Source organism: Pleurodeles waltl, chromosome 3_1, assembly GCF_031143425.1.
Source record: "Pleurodeles waltl isolate 20211129_DDA chromosome 3_1, aPleWal1.hap1.20221129, whole genome shotgun sequence".
NCBI lineage: Eukaryota > Metazoa > Chordata > Amphibia > Caudata > Salamandridae > Pleurodeles > Pleurodeles waltl.
Window position 1 is genome coordinate 15761465 of NC_090440.1, and position 21180 is coordinate 15782644.

At 48.4% G+C, this 21180-nt stretch overlaps 1 protein-coding gene across 7 annotated transcripts in view; it reads right to left on the reverse strand.

Annotated features, from left to right (window-relative positions):
* ATG13 (autophagy related 13) overlaps positions 1–21180 on the reverse strand; it is a 401206-nt gene that overhangs the window by 49939 nt on the left and 330087 nt on the right. For all 7 annotated transcript variants that reach the window (XM_069221706.1, XM_069221705.1, XM_069221704.1 and 4 more), the window contains 2 exons: positions 14037–14114; positions 13275–13382 (listed from right to left, as the gene is read on the reverse strand). In XM_069221706.1, coding sequence (XP_069077807.1) covers positions 13275–13382; positions 14037–14114 — 186 coding nt within the window. The remainder of the gene's footprint in view (positions 1–13274; positions 13383–14036; positions 14115–21180) is intronic.

The following is a 21180-nucleotide window of genomic DNA, read 5'->3' on the forward strand; positions in this document are numbered from 1 at the left end:
TCCCTGAAGAAGCTGAGACCATACCTCTTTGGGACTCACTTCCTAGTTCAAACTGACCACAGACCTCTCAAATGGCTGATGCAAATGAAAGGTGAAAATCCTAAACTGTTGAGGTGGTCCATCTCCCTACAGGGAATGGACTTTATAGTGGAACACAGACCTGGGACTGCCCATGCCAATGCAGATGGCCTTTCCAGGTTCTTCCACTTAGAAAATGAAGACTCTCTTGGGAAAGGTTAGTCTCATCCTCTTTCGTTTGGGGGGGGGTTGTGTAAGGAAATGCCTCCTTGGCATGGTTGCCCCCTGACTTTTTGCCTTTGCTGATGCTATGTTTACAATTGAAAGTGTGCTGAGGCCTGCTAACCAGGCCCCAGCACCAGTGTTCTTTCCCTAACCTGTACTTTTGTATCCACAATTGGCAGACCCTGGCATCCAGATAAGTCCCTTGTAACTGGTACTTCTAGTACCAAGGGCCCTGATGCCAAGGAAGGTCTCTAAGGGCTGCAGCATGTCTTATGCCACCCTGGAGACCTCTCACTCTGCACAGACACACTGCTTGCCAGCTTGTGTGTGCTAGTGAGGACAAAACGAGTAAGTCGACATGGCACTCCCCTCAGGGTGCCATGCCAGCCTCTCACTGCCTATGCAGTATAGGTAAGACACCCCTCTAGCAGGCCTTACAGCCCTAAGGCAGGGTGCACTATACCATAGGTGAGGGTACCAGTGCATGAGCATGGTACCCCTACAGTGTCTAAACAAAACCTTAGACATTGTAAGTACAGGGTAGCCATAAGAGTATATGGTCTGGGAGTTTGTCAAACACGAACCCCACAGCACCATAATGGCTACACTGAAAACTGGGAAGTTTGGTATCAAACTTCTCAGCACAATAAATGCACACTGATGCCAGTGTACATTTTATTGTAAAATACACCACAGAGGGCACCTTAGAGGTGCCCCCTGAAACTTAACCGACTATCTGTGTAGGCTGACTAGTTTTAGCAGCCTGCCACAAACCGAGACATGTTGCTGGCCCCATGGGGAGAGTGCCTTTGTCACTCTGAGGCCAGTAACAAAGCCTGCACTGGGTGGAGATGCTAACACCTCTCCCAGGCAGGAATTGTCACACCTGGCGGTGAGCCTCAAAGGCTCACCTCCTTTGTGCCAACCCAGCAGGACACTCCAGCTAGTGGAGTTGCCCGCCCCCTCCGGCCAGGCCCCACTTTTGGCGGCAAGGCCGGAGAAAATAATGAGAAAAACAAGGAGGAGTCACTGGCCAGTCAGGACAGCCCCTAAGGTGTCCTGAGCTGAGGTGACTCTAACTTTTAGAAATCCTCCATCTTGCAGATGGAGGATTCCCCCAATAGGGTTAGGATTGTGACCCCCTCCCCTTGGGAGGAGGCACAAAGAGGGTGTACCCACCCTCAGGGCTAGTAGCCATTGGCTACTAACCCCCCAGACCTAAACACGCCCTTAAATTTAGTATTTAAGGGCTACCCTGAACCCTAGAAAATTAGATTCCTGCAACTACAAGAAGAAGGACTGCCTAGCTGAAAACCCCTGCGGCGGAAGACCAGAAGACGACAACTGCCTTGGCTCCAGAAACTCACCGGCCTGTCTCCTGCCTTCCAAAGATCCTGCTCCAGCGACGCCTTCCAAAGGGACCAGCGACCTCGACATCCTCTGAGGACTGCCCCTGCTTCGAAAAGACAAGAAACTCCCGAGGACAGCGGACCTGCTCCAAGAAAAGCTGCAACTTTGTTTCCAGCGGCTTTAAAGAACCCTGCAAGCTCCCCGCAAAAGGCGTGAGACTTGCAACACTGCACCCGGCGACCCCGACTCGGCTGGTGGCGATCCAACACCTCAGGAGGGACCCCAGGACTACTCTAAGACTGTGAGTACAAAAACCTGTCCCCCCTGAGCCCCCACAGCGCCACCTGCAGAGGGAATCCCGAGGCTTCCCCTGACCGCGACTCTTTGAACCTAAAGTCCCGACACCTGGGAGAGACCCTGCACCCGCAGCCCCCAGGACCTGAAGGACCGGACTTTCACTGGAGGAGTGACCCCCAGGAGTCCCTCTCCCTTGCCCAAGTGGAGGTTTCCCCGAGGAACCCCCCCCTTGCCTGCCTGCAGCGCTGAAGAGATCCCTAGATCTCCCATTGACTTCCATTACAAACCCGACGCTTGTTTCGACACTGCACCCGGCCGCCCCCGCGCTGCTGAGGGTGAAATTTCTGTGTGGACTTGTGTCCCCCCCGGTGCCCTACAAAACCCCCCTGGTCTGCCCTCCGAAGACGCGGGTACTTACCTGCAAGCAGACCGGAACCGGGGCACCCCCTTCTCTCCATTCTAGCCTATGTGTTTTGGGCACCACTTGGAACTCTGCACCTGACCGGCCCTGAGCTGCTGGTGTGGTGACTTTGGGGTTGCTCTGAACCCCCAACGGTGGGCTACCTTGGACCAAGAACTGAACCCTGTAAGTGCCCTACTTACCTGGTAAAACTAACAAAAACTTACCTCCCCCAGGAACTGTGAAAATTGCACTAAGTGTCCACTTTTAAAACAGCTATTTGTCAATAACTTGAAAAGTATACATGCAATTTTGATGATTTGAAGTTCCTAAAGTACTTACCTGCAATACCTTTCGAATGAGCTATTACATGTAGAATTGGAACCTGTGGTTCTTAAAATAAACTAAGAAAAGATATTTTTCTATATAAAAACCTATTGGCTGGATTTGTCTCTGAGTGTGTGTACCTCATTTATTGTCTATGTGTATGTACAACAAATGCTTAACACTACTCCTTGGATAAGCCTACTGCTCGACCACACTACCACAAAATAGAGCATTAGTATTATCTATTTTTACCACTATTTTACCTCTAAGGGGAACCCTTGGACTCTGTGCATGCTATTCCTTACTTTGAAATAGCACATACAGAGCCAACTTCCTACACAAGTTATGATTGGAAGTGTGCTGGGACCCTGCTAACCATGCCCCAGCACCAGTGTTCTTTCCCTACAATGTACCTTTGTTCCCACAATTGGCACAACCCTGGCACACGGTTAAGTCCCTTGTAAATGGTACCCCTGGTACCAAGGGCCCTGTGGCCAGGGAAGGTCTCTAAGGGCTGCAGCATGTATTATGCCACCCTGGGGAACCCTCACTCAGCACACGCACACTGCTTCACAGCTTGTGTGTGCTGGTGGGGAGAAAATGAGTCCCTTCATAGTGCCATGCCCACACCCCACTACCTGTGGCATAGGTAAGTCACACCTCTAGCAGGCCTTACAGCCCTAAGTTGCATGAGCACTATGCCCCTACAGTGTCTAAGCAAAACCTTAGACATTGTAAGTGCAGGGCAGCCATAAAGAGTATATGGTCTGGGAGTCTGTCAATTACGAACTTCACAGTTCCATAATGGCTACACTGAAACCTGGGAAGTTTGGTATCAAACTTCTCAGCACAATAAATGCACATTGATGCCAGTGCGGGATTTATTGTAAAATACACCCAGAGGGCATCTTAGAGATGCCCCCTGAATACCAGTCCGACTCCTAGTGCTATTCTGACCAGTTTCTGCCAGCCTGCCACAACCAGACGAGTTTCTGGCCACATGGGGAGAGTGCCTTTGTCACTCTTTGGCAAGGAACAAAGCCTGTACTGGGTGGAGGTGCTCCTCACCTCCCCCTGCAGCAACTAACACCTGGCGATGAGCCTCAAAGGCTCATGCCTTTAGTTACAGCCTTCCTGGGCATCCCAGCGAGTGGAGATCCCGCCCCCCCCTTCCGGCCACAGCCCCCACTTTTAGCGGCAAGGTCAGAGGAGATAATTAGAAAAACAAGGAGGAGTCACCTACCAGTCAGGACAACCCCTAAGGTGCCCTGAACTGAGGTGACCCCTGCCTTTAGAAATCCTCCATCTGGAGTTTGGAGGATTCCCCCAATAGGAATAGGGATGTGCTCCCCTCCCCTCAGGGAGGAGGCACAAAGAGGGTGTAGCCACCCTCAAGGACAGTAGCCATTGGCTATTGCCCCCCAGACCTAAAAACACCCCTAAATTTAGTATTTAGGGACGACCCTGAACCCAGGAAATCAGAATCCTGCAACCTGAAGAAAGAAGAAGGACTGCTGACCTGAAAGCCCTGCAGAGACGATGGAGACTCCAACTGACTTGGCCCCAGTCCTACCGGCCTGTCACAAGACTCAAAGAACCTGCACAGCGAAGCATCCGACGGGGACCAGCGACCTCTGAGGACTCAGAGGACTGCCCTGAATCTAAAGGACCAAGAAACTCCTGAGAACAGCGGCACTGTTCAGAACCTGCAACAACTTTGCAACAAAGAAGCAACTGAGACTCTCCCTTCCCGCCGGAAGCGTGCGACTTCACACTCTGCACCCGACGCCCCTGACTCAAGTTCAGGAGATCCAACACCGCAGAGAGGACTCCCAGGTGACTCCAATGACGTGGACACACTGAGTTGACCTCCCTGCACCCCTACAGCGATGACTGCGGAGAGGATCCAGAGGCTCCCCATGATCGCAACTGCCTGGTAACAAAGGAACCGACGCCTGGACCAAACACAGACCCCAGGACCGAGAGGAACCACCTATCAGTGCAGGAGTGACCTTCAGGTGGCCCTCATCCTAGCCCTGTCGGTGGCTGGCCCGAGAAGCCCCCCTGTGCCCTGTCTGCATCGCCTAAGTGACCCCCGGTTCCCTCCATTGCTTTTAATAGCAAACCTGATGCCTATTTTGCCTACTGCATCCGGCCGCCCCTGTGCCGCTGAGGGTGTGTTTTGTGGGCTTGTCCCCCCCCCCTCCCCCCAGTGCTCTACAAAACCCAAAACCCCCCTGGTCTGCCACCCGAGCACATAGGTACTTACCTGTAAGCAGACTAGGACCGGAGCACCCCTGTTCTTCAAAGGCACCTATGTGTTTTGGGCCCTCCTTTGACCTCTGCACCTGACTGGCCCTGTGTTGCTGGTGCTGTGGCTTTGGGGTTGCCTTGAACCCCCAACGATGGGCTGCTTATGCCCAAGCGACTGGCTGTGTAAGTGCTTTACATACCTGAGAAACCTAACCAAATTTACCTCCCCCAGGAACTGTTGTTTTTTTGTTGCAGTGCCCACTTAAAATAGCTTAGTGCCATTTTAACCAAAACTGTGTATACTATTGTTTTAAATCAAAGTTCTACACTTACCTGTGTGAAGTACCTTGCAAATTATGTACTTACCTCAAATCTTGAATTTTGTGGTTCTAAAATAAATTAAGAAAATATATTTTTCTATTTAAAAACTATTGGCTTGGAGTTGTCTTTGAATGTGTGTTCCTCATTTATTGCCTGTGGGTGTACAGCAAATTATTAATACTACCCTCTGATAAGCCTACTGCTCGACCACACTACCACAAAATAGAGCATTAGTAATATCTAATTTTGCCACTATCAATCTCCAAGGGGAACCCTTGGACTCTGTGCACACCATCTCTCACTTGGAGATAGTATATACACAGAGCCAACTTCCTGCAGTGGGCATCACTCCATACTTTAACAAACAAGCACTCTGCATGCCAACGCAGTGGTAGCACCCTTGACTCTGGTGAAATGGCCCCACATACCTTCTCAGGGATGTTTCTTAGTAAACGAGTAGCATATTTTAATGCAGAGCACGATTCACCGATATGGTCTTCTGCACTGTCTTACCCTTCTTTGTTCCAGCAAATCTCACAAAGAGCTGAATGTGTACACAATGTTCCCTGGTATGGTTGATGTAAAAGCTAAGAGTCTATTTAGGATCCAGCCAAAGGAGTCTTTCCTCCTCAGAGGCATGAGGTGGGGAGAATAAAATGCCAGTAGGGTGGCGTTTTGCCAGACGTGAACAAGAGTCACCACTTTTGGAAGATAAAAGCTTGCATTCTCAGGTTCAGCTTGTGCCCGAAGAAAGTGTATGATGGGTTGGTGGAGAGGGCTTGCAGCTCACTCACCTGCCACACCGATGTTAGGAAGAACACTGTCTTGACGGTGAGAAGCCGCAGTGAGCAGCTGTGCAGTTGTTCAAAAAGAGTACACATCAGCAAGGTGAGGACCAAGTTAAGGTCCCACTGAGGCATGATAAAGCAAAGTGTGGAAACAAATACAAAAAACACATCACAATGGGTGATTTAATAAAAGAGGGCTGATCCAGCAACTGCAAAAAGGCCAAAAGAGCTGACAGGTAACCTTTTGTTGACCCAAAGCAAATCTTTGTATTGCTAGGGAAATCACAAAAAGGAATACTTTGGATAGCCAGTATTGAAGGGGGTTAACAAGCCAAGTACAGAACCAAATGACAACCTAGTCCCAATGGGGTCGTGCCTACTGAACTGGCTGCGGGACACCTGGCTGCCAAGATAACCTCTACACCTGCAGGAGGGAGACTGAAGGTAGTCAGCTGTTGCTGCTCAATCTCAAACATGGAAAAGAAAACTGCACAGCCACGGGTGCAAGACTCTGCCCTACTGTGGAGGACAGATGCTCATGCCCAAGAGACCCTGACACTACAATCTCCCTGCCCAATATGATGCCACAAGCCCAGAGAAGAGGGCCTGTGAGCTTTCACTGAATGGAAGCAGGGGCTCAGTATTTGTTCACCCAGGCTGAAGATGCAAGTCTTCACCACAATAATAGGTTACTGGAGGTTGAGTATCTCATGGCCAGGGTCAGTGCTAAATAAAGTGTGAAGGGTTAGAGCCCTTCTTGAGTCAGGGGCCGAGTACCGGAATCTGACAAGTCACCCGACGACTACGGGCAAGGGAATCAGGCAGCAGCCTCGGTTGAAGTGGCATCAAAGAGCATAACAGATTGCAGGTCGTCGCTGTGCTTCAGCGTCTTGCGTTGGTCTTGGTGCCAGGATCATAGTGGGTCCAGCTGGCAGCAAAGTCAGACCCAACAGCAGAGTCACAGGAGGAGGCCGTTTGCGGTTCCTTGGAGAAAAGAGCAGCACAGGGAGCTGGTAAAGTGCCAAAGAGCTGCAGCATGGCTTCTTGGAAAAACTGTGACAAGCTGCTGTGTCACTGATAAACAAGGAAATTCAAGGTGCCCCGTGTCTAGTGTGGGAATCAACATGAAGGGGAATGGCTTTGGGAGGGAGACCGGGTGGCACCCTTGAGGTTTTTGTTTTGAGTTCAAGAGTGGTGGGAATGGACCTATCCCTGCTTGGACTTTTTATGCTTTTTCTTCAACTTACCCAAAACTGACTGGCCACAGGAACGACTTCAGGAGCAGGAATAGGACCTTCCTTTCGACTTTAACTGGACACAGTGTGAAGTCTTTCAGTATTGGCCAATATGAACAATCACTTTGCGGTGCCCTGTAGCCTTGGGATTCATCAAGGGAGAGTAACTGCAGCCCTTGGAGTCATGTTTCTACCCCACACACCTCAGCAATTTGACGGGGTCTGTTACAGACATTTTGTTTGCAACAATCCCTATAAAGATTCAACTCTGGAGTCTTGGGAGGTGACATTTCCCTTGCACACTGGATATTTTGAAGAATGTTCAGAAGAAAGAGTCTTGAAATGAGGAGTAGCTCAGGATCTGCACCTGGAGGCAGAGGAAAGAAAGGAACCGACGTCGGTGGATGTGAGCAACACCTAGTTGCAATTCCGCACACCAATTCAAAGGAGGAACGACATTGGGATAGATGCCACCCACCGGCATGTTGGGATGATACTTTAAATATTTCCAGAGCCAGTCTGACACCTGAGGAATATTCAACAGGTGAGAAACCTACATTGCTACAAATAGCAAAGTCCAAGTTGAAAAGGAGAATGAGTTGAGCTCAAAGGACTTCCTTCACACGATGTGCGACAGAAGGTTGAAGGATAGTGGCCTCTCAGGGTATAGTCTTCAGACTGACTGTCTCTGACTGGTTGAAGCATGTATTCTTTTGTATGATGTGAACAGAATACTGAACAGTCTGTGTTACAGTCTTGAGGCTATGTTTTGTATTGAATTGCTATTTTGGGGCTACTGTGGGATTCCCATGTCGACGATGAGGATGATTCAAGCTTGTGAATATATGAAAGATGCAATTCTGGAGAAATATTTATTCTTCCTGTAAACAGGGCTTAGTTGTCTCTAAAATAAACCAGGTACCCTCATTTTCTACCTCCATCTGTACTCCAAAGCCATCTGCAGCCCTTTCAAAAGCCCCACGATACATGGATACGTTACTCAGAGATTGCATTGAGCGATACATAACCCCTTACTCCTGGGTGGCATCTGCTTTAACATCTTCCCACAAGGTCTCCTCCATCTTGTGGGTCAAAACCAAATACCTCTGTTTAGGTGTGAGTAGTGGTGTTGTTCCTCAACTGTCTTTACCTCCTGCTTGACATCCTTCGATGTTTAAGACTTCTGCCTCTGCTTCTTCATCTCCGAAGGCTTCGGTATCTTGCGAAGAGACATGGCGTCTTCTTCATGAAGTGTTCAGTCTGGATGTTCAAGGCCCTCTTCTTCCTCCTGACATTGGTGAGGTCCTTGCTGGCTTCCCTTTTGAGAGTGCCTTTCCCAACTTCCCTTTTCAAACTCGATCCTCCTCGAACAGCTTTCAGCAATTCCTTACTGATGACTTTTTTTGAGTGCTAGGATGGAAAGAATGTTTTGTTCCTTAGACTGCAGATGATTTTGGCATTTAAGGCTTAAGTTTGTGTGACTATCTCCTCGCTAGAAGGCTTTGGCGTTTTAGGCAGCAATCTGGATGCCTTTTCCTTTAATGGCTCCGTTGGCTTTTAATATGGGTCAATGTAGTCTTAGAAATTAGAATGATTTCCTCAGTGCCAGAGTCTTGGTGTTTTCCCTCAGCCTCCTCTGTCTCGATGTGAACTCCATCTCCTCCACCGACTGAACTTCTTTTCTGTTTTCCCTGCTCATGTCCATAGCCATCAAATGAGCTCCCTGTTTATAGTCTCTGCCAGGAGAGATTAAATCCTGCTAACAGCAGAAATGTTTAATGAGATGGACCAACTGCAGAGTCTATTGGTACACACACCGAAGTACAACAGGGTTAAAGTAGACATCAAGAAGATTCCCTGGGTGTGTGCATACCGGGGTTGCCGACCTATATTGTATAGTTTTACAGCTGCAGCATGTCGGTTGGCTAGCCGACCAATATAACTTGGAAGGAAGCTTCTTAAGAGTACACATGGACGAACAAACTTGAAATAATTGATGATGGGGGACTTGCAGACCTAAAAAGATCGATATATAGTATAGGAGATGAGCAGAGTGAGAGAGAGTGAAAAGGCTACTACAAGAGGCCCCACTTGCGCTTGACCAGTAACTACAATTCCCACAAACCTTTAAGATGAAAAAGAAGAGACATGGAGGTAACGCAATAAAGAGATCCAGCTGGGAGAGGTAGACCGACTAACCGAAGATGGTGCAAACAGCACCAGACGTAACACACTAACAACACTGTTTAGCTTGAGCTCTGGGCGAAGTTATTTCCTACTAACCCAAATGGAGTGTTAAAGAAGGTAGAAGTGGGGATCCCAAAGGCTAAAAGACCCTGGGAGGAAGAGTGCCTCAAGTACATAACAGATGAAGAGTAGGAAAGGGCAAGTCTTAGGTGAAGGAAGGATCCAGCATTATTAGGTTTAAAAGCTGGTCAATTTAATTACTTGCTGAGAAAAATATCTGAGCCACCATCAACTTAGGGACAGAGAAGAGGACGCAGATAGAACACGGTGAAAGGAGAAGAGTTATATAACACTAAGTGAGAGACAGGCATTCTGTTGCACATGTATGCTCAATAAATGAAGGTCAGACATTCCGGGGTACAGTAACTCTTGTGCAGACATCCTTCAGACAGTAACGTAAGACTACTAGAATGACAGGCAGCAAATTCCATATGAACATTAATTGACCCATACGGTAGATGCACAGAAATGACGGAATGCTGAACATTGTCAAACATTCACCCCCAGTACAGTGATCTGGGCCTAAATCCATCGTTTTTTTGCTGCCCATGCCATTCCAGTTTGGACCCAGCCATATGCAAATCAGTCTTGACCCTGTTCCCCATGGGAACAGTCCAGCCCGAACTGCTAGGCCAGGTCTTCCCTGGACTGGAAACAAGCATCCTGGGACCGGTTTCGGGGTTTCACCCCTCATAAGCCAGGCTAGCTTGAATCCAGTGGCATGGGAAGCACGGGACCCACGTCTGGGCATACCCTTCCCACTTAGGGCGACAAAGCAAAAACAACAAGTGATGGACGGAATGCTGAACATTGTCAAACATTCACCCCCAGTACAGTGATCTGGGCCTAAATCCATCGTTTTTTTGCTGCCCATGCCATTCCAGTTTGGACCCAGCCATATGCAAATCAGTCTTGACCCTGTTCCCCATGGGAACAGTCCAGCCCGAACTGCTAGGCCAGGTCTTCCCTGGACTGGAAACAAGCATCCTGGGACCGGTTTTGGGGTTTCACCCCTCATCAGCCAGGCTAGCTTGAATCCAGTGGCATGGGAAGCACGGGACCCACGTCTGGGCATACCCTTCCCACTTAGGGCGACAAAGCAAAAACAACAAGTGATGGACGGAATGCTGAACATTGTCAAACATTCACCCCCAGTACAGTGATCTGGGCCTAAATCCATCGTTTTTTTGCTGCCCATGCCATTCCAGTTTGGACCCAGCCATATGCAAATCAGTCTTGACCCTGTTCCCCATGGGAACAGTCCAGCCCGAACTGCTAGGCCAGGTCTTCCCTGGACTGGAAACAAGCATCCTGGGACCGGTTTCGGGGTTTCACCCCTCATCAGCCAGGCTAGCTTGAATCCAGTGGCATGGGAAGCACGGGACCCACGTCTGGGCATACCCTTCCCACTTAGGGCGACAAAGCAAAAACAACAAGTGATGGATGGAATGCTGAACATTGTCAAACATTCACCCCCAGTACAGTGATCTGGGCCTAAATCCATCGTTTTTTTGCTGCCCATGCCATTCCAGTTTGGACCCAGCCATATGCAAATCAGTCTTGACCCATGGGAACAGTCCAGCCCGAACTGCTAGACCAGGTCTTCCCTGGACTGGAAACAAGCATCCTGGGACCGGTTTCGGGGTTTCACCCCTCATCAGCCAGGCTAGCTTGAATCCAGTGGCATGGGAAGCACGGGACCCACGTCTGGGCATACCCTTCCCACTTAGGGCGACAAAGCAAAAACAACAAGTGATGGACGGAATGCTGAACATTGTCAAACATTCACCCCCAGTACAGTGATCTGGGCCTAAATCCATCGTTTTTTTGCTGCCCATGCCATTCCAGTTTGGACCCAGCCATATGCAAATCAGTCTTGACCCTGTTCCCCATGGGAACAGTCCAGCCCGAACTGCTAGGCCAAGTCTTCCCTGGACTGGAAACAAGCATCCTGGGACCGGTTTTGGGGTTTCACCCCTCATCAGCCAGGCTAGCTTGAATCCAGTGGCATGGGAAGCACGGGACCCACGTCTGGGCATACCCTTCCCACTTAGGGCGACAAAGCAAAAACAACAAGTGATGGACGGAATGCTGAACATTGTCAAACATTCACCCCCAGTACAGTGATCTGGGCCTAAATCCATCGTTTTTTTGCTGCCCATGCCATTCCAGTTTGGACCCAGCCATATGCAAATCAGTCTTGACCCTGTTCCCCATGGGAACAGTCCAGCCCGAACTGCTAGGCCAGGTCTTCCCTGGACTGGAAACAAGCATCCTGGGACCGGTTTCGGGGTTTCACCCCTCATCAGCCAGGCTAGCTTGAATCCAGTGGCATGGGAAGCACGGGACCCACGTCTGGGCGTACCCTTCCCACTTAGGGCGACAAAGCAAAAACAACAAGTGATGGACGGAATGCTGAACATTGTCAAACATTCACCCCCAGTACAGTGATCTGGGCCTAAATCCATCGTTTTTTTGCTGCCCATGCCATTCCAGTTTGGACCCAGCCATATGCAAATCAGTCTTGACCCTGTTCCCCATGGGAACAGTCCAGCCCGAACTGCTAGGCCAGGTCTTCCCTGGACTGGAAACAAGCATCCTGGGACCGGTTTCGGGGTTTCACCCCTCATCAGCCAGGCTAGCTTGAATCCAGTGGCATGGGAAGCACGGGACCCACGTCTGAGCATACCCTTCCCACTTAGGGCGACAAAGCAAAAACAACAAGTGATGGACGGAATGCTGAACATTGTCAAACATTCACCCCCCAGTACAGTGATCCGGGCCTAAATCCATCGTTTTTTTGCTGCCCATGCCATCCCAATGGACATTACCTGCACAGTTAGTGTCTTCACGAGTTCCAAGTGACAATACGCTAATTTCTACTGTGCCACAAACAAGTTAAATCGTGCCCCTGACAAATAATTTACTCTTTACAAGTAATCACTCTCCTGTAGAAAAGGGATTATTTGAATATTGAACGTTTTGAGCAATTTTCTAAGCCCCTTCAGAATGAGCTATGAAATATGTGGTTTGTAATCTCAGAGTAGGAAAGCATGATTCGAAATGTACAATTTAGTACTTTTTTCAACACAAAAGTTGTAGTTGAAGGCCACAAAAGCCTTTTTTTAAATCCTCACAAAACGAGTTGTATGTAAAAATGTCATTGCTGCACAGATGTCAAAATAATAAAAGGGAACCTTGGTTGCCACCAGGGGGAATGGATGTAAAAAGATGGCTTACTATGGTAAACTCATCTATGAAGAGGGTTATCTACATATACAGGTGATTTTCCGTTCTTACTGTGCTGTGTATGAAATATCCCAGAGTACTGAGTTGTATCATGCATTGTTACTATGAAAATGAAAAACATTTTTTTAAGTAATTTCTCAATCTCACTGATATCATCTTCAAATTACGTTGCGAGACAATGTAAAGATGACATGCTTGTTGTCAGTGTCACTCTGAAAACATTGAAGACTTCAGTGTTTGTGTCTTCCAAATGAGAACCATGCTGGAACACTACTTTTGTGCAACCAAATTAATGCTGAAATTCCCAAGGAAAGAAACTATACAGTCAGCCAAGTTCTCAGGGTAAGGTTTAACTTAGATCTTGATCACAACAGTTAACCTGTAGGAGATGTAAACCCTGGTTAGGTTTCACTTCACAAATGCACAGACACTTTCCTATCAAGGGGGAAGGTAAGACAGTTCTAAGATATCAGACATTACAGTTCAGATGAGAAGAAGCTGTTCCCTCTTGATGCTGGCCAACCACCCAGCCCCAGTCACAAATCAGGAGGTTGTCACACTTACGAAGTCCACCATGACAAAGTCATCCTGCACATTGCCGCTGCTATTACTGGAGCTCTGCAGGCTGCCGGGAAGCGGAGAGACTTCCTCTGGGGAGTCTGGTGCTTTCACCTGCATAATAAACACCAGAGGTCAGACATTTATTACCAAGAATGTCTTGTTTCTTACCAATAAAGTATATGTCACGTATACCAGGGTTACGAGAGGGTGTGAAAGAACGACACAAATTCATAGATAGATTTGTTATTACAGCTCATGTTTTAGGAAGCATGCAAGTATGCAGTTTGCATTGACACCATTCAGAAATTAATACGCTGCCCACACGAAAAAAACAAACGCACACTTCCACCAACGTTTTCACCATTAATACTATAAAAAGAAAACAAAAAAAACACGAGACATACCGAAAAAGCATTTCATGGCTGGAGGGACGGACAGAGAGGAAAATGTGACTTGAGAAAGAGGGGAAAGTGTATTCAAAATGGCCAGAGCTCTGACTGGAGAAAGTTTCTCAGAAGGCTCTAAATTCTACTAAGTGTATTTTTTCCAATGCACAACTGATCATCACAGCTGCAGACGTGCCAGGGTAAATGGTCCCGGACTGACTCTGTACTGTGCAGAATGAATGAGGTTTGTCATATGCGAGCTCCTGGAAGAAGAAACTTAACTATTTGACTCATTTGGTACAAATATTAACCACCACAACGAATGGAGCAACAAAAGAAACATGAGCACGCGCTGTTTCGCGGAAGGTTTTCGTCTCACCATGCAGTCTGCTAGCACTGGCTCGCCGCTTTTGGTTACAAACATGGAAAAGGGGATATCCGTGCTGGCGTAGGTCACCTGAAAATAAAACAGAGATGCAGTGAATCCCGTCACTTCCAAAACCATTACATCAGGTGCCAACAAAAAGGCGTTGTGTAGCCTGTGGGTTATCTTGTGAAAGCTGTGAAGTGCTTACAAGACAGACGAGAGGCCAGAGGGCACCAGTACACAAACTCTAGCACAAAACTCTGTACTGAGTGTTCAGCTACCGTCTGAGTCAGAATACAAACAACGCAAAATAAAAATATTTCCCTTGTGATTGTCGTTCATGGGAATTCTTCATTGAAGTCTAAAACATAGAATATTTCTGCTAATATGCAGGGTTGTAAAGCACGTCCGAAGAGTTCATTAGATTAATTTAACAAAGATGTGTCTAAAAAAGGAACACAGTCAAAGGTAACTAATCAAAAGTCTGACCCGACAAAAATGAGCACTTTCTTACTGATTAATTGCAATGAAAAAAACGAAAAAGGCATAAGGCCCACAGCTGTACCAGGACACAAAAGGCATTAGGTCTGTAAGGCATCATGTATAAAAGTCCCTGATGCTAGAGGGCTCCGAAGAGGCAGCTGCCGCTGGAAAAATGCGTTCGGATCTTGACTGGACACCCAGGTCCATTTTCCTGGTACGCTGGAAGGAGGATGGCTGTTCATAAACTCAATGAAGACACTCATGGTGGAAAAGGAGGACGGCCTCTTCACGGTAATCCTACTTCTCTCTTAGGGCAATCTCCACTGAAATGATAAGTACTGAATAGCCCTGCCCACATGTGGGTGTCCAGAGCACTTCCCCCATAGTCTACCTTTCTGTGCTGTATTGCTGATTTACTTTTGGAAGACCAGGATATTTTTTTTTTTTAATAGTACACAAAAAATAATGTGCAAGCCTATAATTTAGTCCTTATTGGCCAGTTCCATTGTTTAGTTTTAAAAATACATGTAATAACAGAAATGTCCCTAGAACAATATCTGACATTAAAATAACCTCTTTCAGAAACCATTTGTCAAGTAAGTGAAAGGAAAAGTGCACTGAGAGGAGACACTGCACCTTTAAGAGCGCAAGCCCGCCAGTATCCCATCATGCCCTGTAGGTGGCAGATACTCGAGTACTTTCTACATGTCGGTAAGAGATAGGACTACATACAGCACATTCATCATTTTCACTTCCACTGGAATGAGTGAGGTAGCTTGAGATTTAATGGAGATTCACCTGAAGGAGAAGTCGGATCACAGGTAAGAAACCTTCCCTTCTCCATTGAGAGTCAAAAGCACTGAACAGAATGGCGAGCCCATCCCATCAACCGCAGGGGACGGAGAACTGGTAACTTAGGATACAGTCACCAAGATTTCTCAAGGCGGCGTGCTCCACTTGTGCAGCTGTTCCAGTATCTGAATCAAGACCACTGCTCAACACAAAGGTGTGAACATCTCTTCCGTTAGCTGCTTCGCTGATCTCGGAAATAGGGTTAATTCCTCATTAGTGCAACGGTAGCTGCTTTAACCCTGGTTGAATGTGCTTTCGATTACCCAGACCAAGAAGCTGATTTGGAGTTTGGTTGAGAGGATTCTCTTTTGCACCAGTGATGGAGTACCCTCTCTGCCAAACTGAAGTCCACCTGCCTGATTTACAGACGGGATACCTAAAGTATGTCAGTGACCAGTAGTACTCAGTTACCGACATACTGCTGTGACGAAGTAAGGGCCGTTGGAGGTTTGACCATCTAATTTAGAGTGGACAGTTGAATGGCCAATTTTTACTCTCCCTTACCGCAGTGAAAAACCTAGCAGTAAGGGATAGTAAAAAAAAAGTTTAAATGATACCCACAGCATAAGAAAAAACTCCAGTTGTATGTTAAACTTATAATACACCGAGACCTTCAGATCCCGGTGGGCCTTTCACCCTTCTGAGGTCGATAACATGAGTACCACTGAGTTGGGTAACAATAAACATCTGTTATTCAGCACCAAGATACCCTTCTGGGTGAACGTGCACTTTACAAACACACGTTATGTTCTGTTTTACTCTTCTTGATTGATGCCGAGAGTCACTGCTTTGTTTCATCCACACGTGTACTGGCTGGTGCAGATGGTCTGTGCCCTCCTCAATGACTGGACTAGCGCCTTTGCTGGTATTAGGACTGTCTTTGGTGCTGCAGCCACTGAGGATTTTGAAACCTCTGGGAAAGAGTAGTGATCTTACATCCCATAGTAGTGTGCCTTCGCCTACTTCATTTTTTTCAAGGCACACCACTCACAAGGTTTTCACCTTCGTTACCATTCTGGACATCACTGCACGACAGCCAAGCAAGTTGTTTCCTGGGAAAGGCAGATTGAGAATCCCTTGCTGAGCCTGGGGTTTAAGACCTGTGGGTGAAGCAGGATGATTGCGGCAAGGCCCTACAGTAGCCATGAGCTGTAGATGTACCTGCCGCACCCCTCACGTTTCCTGGGGAGGTAAGTTTTTGTTAGTTTTTGTCAGGTAAGTAAATCACTTACAAGTCTCAGGTTTGGGTCCAAGGTAGCCCACCGTTGGGGGTTCAGAGCAACCCCAAAGTTACCACACCAGCAGCTCAGGGCCGGTCAGGTGCATAGTTCAAAGTGGTGCCCAAAACGCATAGGCTTCAATGGAGAGAAGGGGGTGTCCCGGTTCCAGTCTGCCAGCAGGTAAGTACCCGCGTCTTCGGAGGGCAGACCAGGGGGGTTTTGTAGGGCACCGGGGGGGACACAAGCTCACACAAAAAGTACACCCTCAGCGGCACTGGGGCGGCCAGGTGCAGTGCAGAAACAAGCGTCGGGTTTCCAATGTAAATCAATGGGAGACCAAGGGGTCTCTTCAGCGGTGCAGGCAGGCAAGGGGGGGGCTCCTCGGGGTAGCCACCACCTGGGCAAGGGAGAGGGCCTCCTGGGGGTCACTCCTGCACTGGAGTTCCGATCCTTCAGGTGCTGGGGGCTGCGGGTGCAGGGTCTTTTCCAGCCGTCTGGATTTTAGAGTCAGGCAGTCGCGGTCAGGGGGAGCCTCGGGATTCCCTCTGCAGGCGTCGCTGTGGGGGCTCAGGGGGGACAACTTTGGTTACTCACGGTCTTGGAGTCGCCGGAGGGTCCTCCCTGAGGTGTTGGTTCTCCACCAGTCGAGTCGGGGTCGAAGGGTGCAGTGTTGCAAGTCTCACGCTTCTTGCGGGGATTGCAGGGGTCTTTAAATCTGCTCCTCTGAAACAAAGTTGCAGTCTTTTTGGAACAGGGCCGCTGTCCTCGGGAGTTTCTTGTTCCTCTTGAAGCAGGGCAGTTCTCTGAGGATTCAGAGGTCGCTGGTCCTGGGGAAAGCATCGCTGGAGCAGGTTTCTTTAGAAGCCAGGAGACAGGCCGGTAGGACTGGGGCCAAAGCAGTTGGTGTCTTCTTTCTTCTTCAGCAGGGGTTTTTCAGCTCAGCAGTCCTCTTCTTCTGTAAGATGCAGGAATCTGAGTTCCTAGGTTCTGGGGAGCCCCTAAATACTGAATTTAGGGGTGTGTTTAGGTCTGGGAGGCAGTAGCCAATGGCTACTGTCCTTGAGGGTGGGTACACCCTCTTTGTGCCTCCTACCTGAGGGGAGGGGGGGCACATCCCTATTCCTATTGGGGGAATCCTCCTTCTACAAGATGGAGGATTTCTAAAAGTCAGAGTCACCTCAGCTTAGGGGCTGTCCTGACTGGCCAGTGACTCCTCCTTGTTTTTCTCATTATCTATCCTGGACTTGCCGCCAAACGTAGGGGCTGTGTCCAGGGGGCGGGCATCTCCACTAGCTGGAGTGCCCTGGGGCATTGTAACACGAAGCTTGAGCCTTTGAAGCTCACTGCTAGGTGTTACAGTTCCTGCAGGGGGAGGTGTGAAGCACCTTCACCCAGAGCAGACTTTGTTTATGGCCTCAGAGAGCACAAAGGCTCTCACCGCATGGGGTCAGAAACTCGTCTCTCAGCAGCAGGCTGGCAGAGACCAGTCAGTCCTGCACTGAACAACTGGGTAAAATACAGGGGGCATCTCTAAGATGCCCTCTGTGTGCATTTTTTAATAAATCCAACACTGGCATCAGTGTGGGTTTATTATTCTGAGAAGTTTGATACTAAACTTCCCAGTATTCAGTGTAGCCATTATGGAGCTGTGGAGTTCGTTTTTGACAGACTCCCAGACCATATACTCTTATGGCTACCCTGCACTTACAATGTCTAAGGTTTTGCTTAGATACTGTAGGGGCATAGTGCTCATGCACATATGCCCTCACCTGTGGTATAGTGCACCCTGCCTTAGGGCTGTAAGGCCTGCTAGAGGGGTGACTTACCTATGCCACAGGCAGTGTGAGGTTGGCATGGCACCCTGAGGGGAGTGCCATGTCGACTTAGTCATTTTCTCCCCACCAGCACACACAAGCTGGCAAGCAGTGTGTCTGTGCTGAGTGAGGGGTCCCTAGGGTGGCATAAGTCATACTGCAGCCCTTAGAGACCTTCCCTGGCATCAGGGCCCTTGGTACCAGGGGTACCGGTTACAAGGGACTTACCTGGGTGCCAGGGCTGTGCCAATTGTGGAGACAATGGTACATTTTAGGTGAAAGAACACTGGTGCTGGGGCCTGGTTAGCAGGGTCCCAGCACACTTCTCAGTCAAGTCAGAATCTGTATCAGGCAAAAAGTGGGGGGTAACTGCAACAGGGAGCCATTTCTTTACAACACTGATCCACCGGATAGGTCATTCATGGATAGCTGTAAGGGCTGTCAGAATAACCCATTATAACTATCCAACAAGGCTCTGGCACTTGCGGTCTTTATTGTAGAGGCAGAAGTGCCTCACACTTGTTGCATCACAGAACCCAACATGTTTCTTTATCTGGTGGAACAGTTGATGACAGAGCAGTGGAGTGCTACTTCTGAGACGATAATGTAGACACTAGGAGGATCCATGAGGAGGAACAGTGGATACTGGTCCGGGGGCTTGTACTTCTTTCGACATCTTGAAGGAGCTGCTTCAATTGAAGCTGTGCATATTCTTGAGACCAGTTGATGCAGTTTTGAAGATGATTTAAGTAGTTGATGTAGCTGCCGGAAGAGGGAGATTGAGTTTATTCGGCCCTCTGATAAGGACCTGTTGAACATGCAGAGGAAATGTGTCAATGTACAGTACCTCCCAGTCCGCGACGAAGATGAAGAAGGCCAATGAGCGCATGACTTGCATCTGGAACTTTGTCTGCATCTTGAAGAACGCCTTGAGGAGGAATGTCTTGGTCCGAAGCGGCTGAACCAATGGCCGGACTGTGAGCCTGTCCTAACCCTATGGCAAGGTTTGGAATGATGTGATGGTGACTTGGAATACCCTAGAGGCACCACCACAGGAGAAGGTAAGGGCTGCGGTTCCCGAGGAACTATAGGTGGAGCTACGCGAGGACCGCTCAACAGAAATCACTGGTGTTGGTGGAGGCAAAGACAAAAAACAGGAAGAACAGGAGGCGGTGGGAAGCAGGAAGGCGAATGGGGCGGGGATGGTGAGTGTGCAATCACCACTGGGATAGAGTATTCATTGGTGAGTAGGCTCTGGAATATCCAGAGTCTGACTCCGAAGAAAGTCTCTGCACCTTCATTACTGTAAGCCGATCTGCAGTTTTCTTTACAGAAGGAGTATGATCTATGCATTTCAATATCACATGATGTTCTGATGACTAATGTCACCTCAGCTTCAATGATGAGTTGGCTCTAGATGGTGAACATGTAGGAGCAATAGCTCTTCTCGATGTCAACCTGGAAAAGTGCCACCTCTCCCTTTTACGTATCCTCTTGGATCTCCTTCTGCTGGAGCCCTCAGAGACAGGATGAAGAATAGTTGTAAAGGGAACACACGCTCCTTGCTCCAGAGTTGTCCCATCACTGCCAGAGAGGGATCCTCGATGTCTTTGCCTCTTGTCCTGTCCATGAAAAGGAATCTTCTCACGTTCATCTGGAGAAGATCTTGCAATGCTTGGGTCTGTCTGAGATGTGAGAATTTGGAAGACAGAGAATATAGAAGCCATACAGACCTGCCTTAGCCATCTTCCTGTTATAAACAGAACAGCTCGCAAAAGTAGATGACATTTTCTGACAAAAGTAGACTATTTCCTGCCATGAAACACCAGAAAAATACCCTAAGCTCTAAAAGACAGTTGATTCAGTTTAAATGTCAGGAAGGTTTTCCAAGAGAACAAAAGGCTGAAAAGCCAGAGCTTAGTGCTCTAGAAACCTGTCACTAGGGCCTGGAAAAACACAACTGAAGCAGTTGCAGGCAATAATGAGCAACTGGCGGGCTTGCAGCCCGTAGAAGTGCATTGTAGCTTTTCAGCTTAACAATAGCCTCTTCAGCCACATTCCCCTTACTGTTTTCCCTACATTTACTTTAAAAAAAAAAAAAAAAAGGATTTGCACAAGAGGTTTTTTAAATGTCATCTACTGTTGTAGAGACATTTCTGTTTTAAATGATGCATTTTTAAAGCAAATTAATGGAACTGAAAAATACGGTGTAGGAAAGTACCCTCTTTCTTGGCATGGTTACCCCCATTTCTGCCTGTTGTCAGTGTATTTGACGGTGTTCACTGGGATCCTGCTAAGCAGGACCCCAGTGTCTGTGCTCTCTCCCTTCTAACTTGGTAACTGTACCTTTTGCTTCCCACAATTAGCAAACTGGTCCCTCAATGTAAGTCCCTAGTATATGGTACCTAGGTACCCAGGCCATTTGGGTACCAGGGGATCCCTATGGGCTGCAGCAGTTATTCTGCCACCCATGGGGAGCCCATGCAAAGGGTTCTGCAGGCCTGCCATTGCAGTCTGCGTGAACCGGGTGCACGCAAGCGCTTTCACTACAGGTCACTACACCAGGTCACTGCAAGTCACCTCTATGCTAGGCCCTCTCAGCCCAGAGGGCAGGGTGCAGGTACCTGTGTGTGAGGGCACCCCGGCACAAGCAGTGGTGCCCCCACAAGCTCCAGATCCATTTTCCTGGACTTTGTGAGTGCGGGGAAGTCATTTTACACGTGTACTGGACATTGATCACTACCTATGTTCAGCTACATAATGGTAACTCCGAACTTGGGCAAGTTT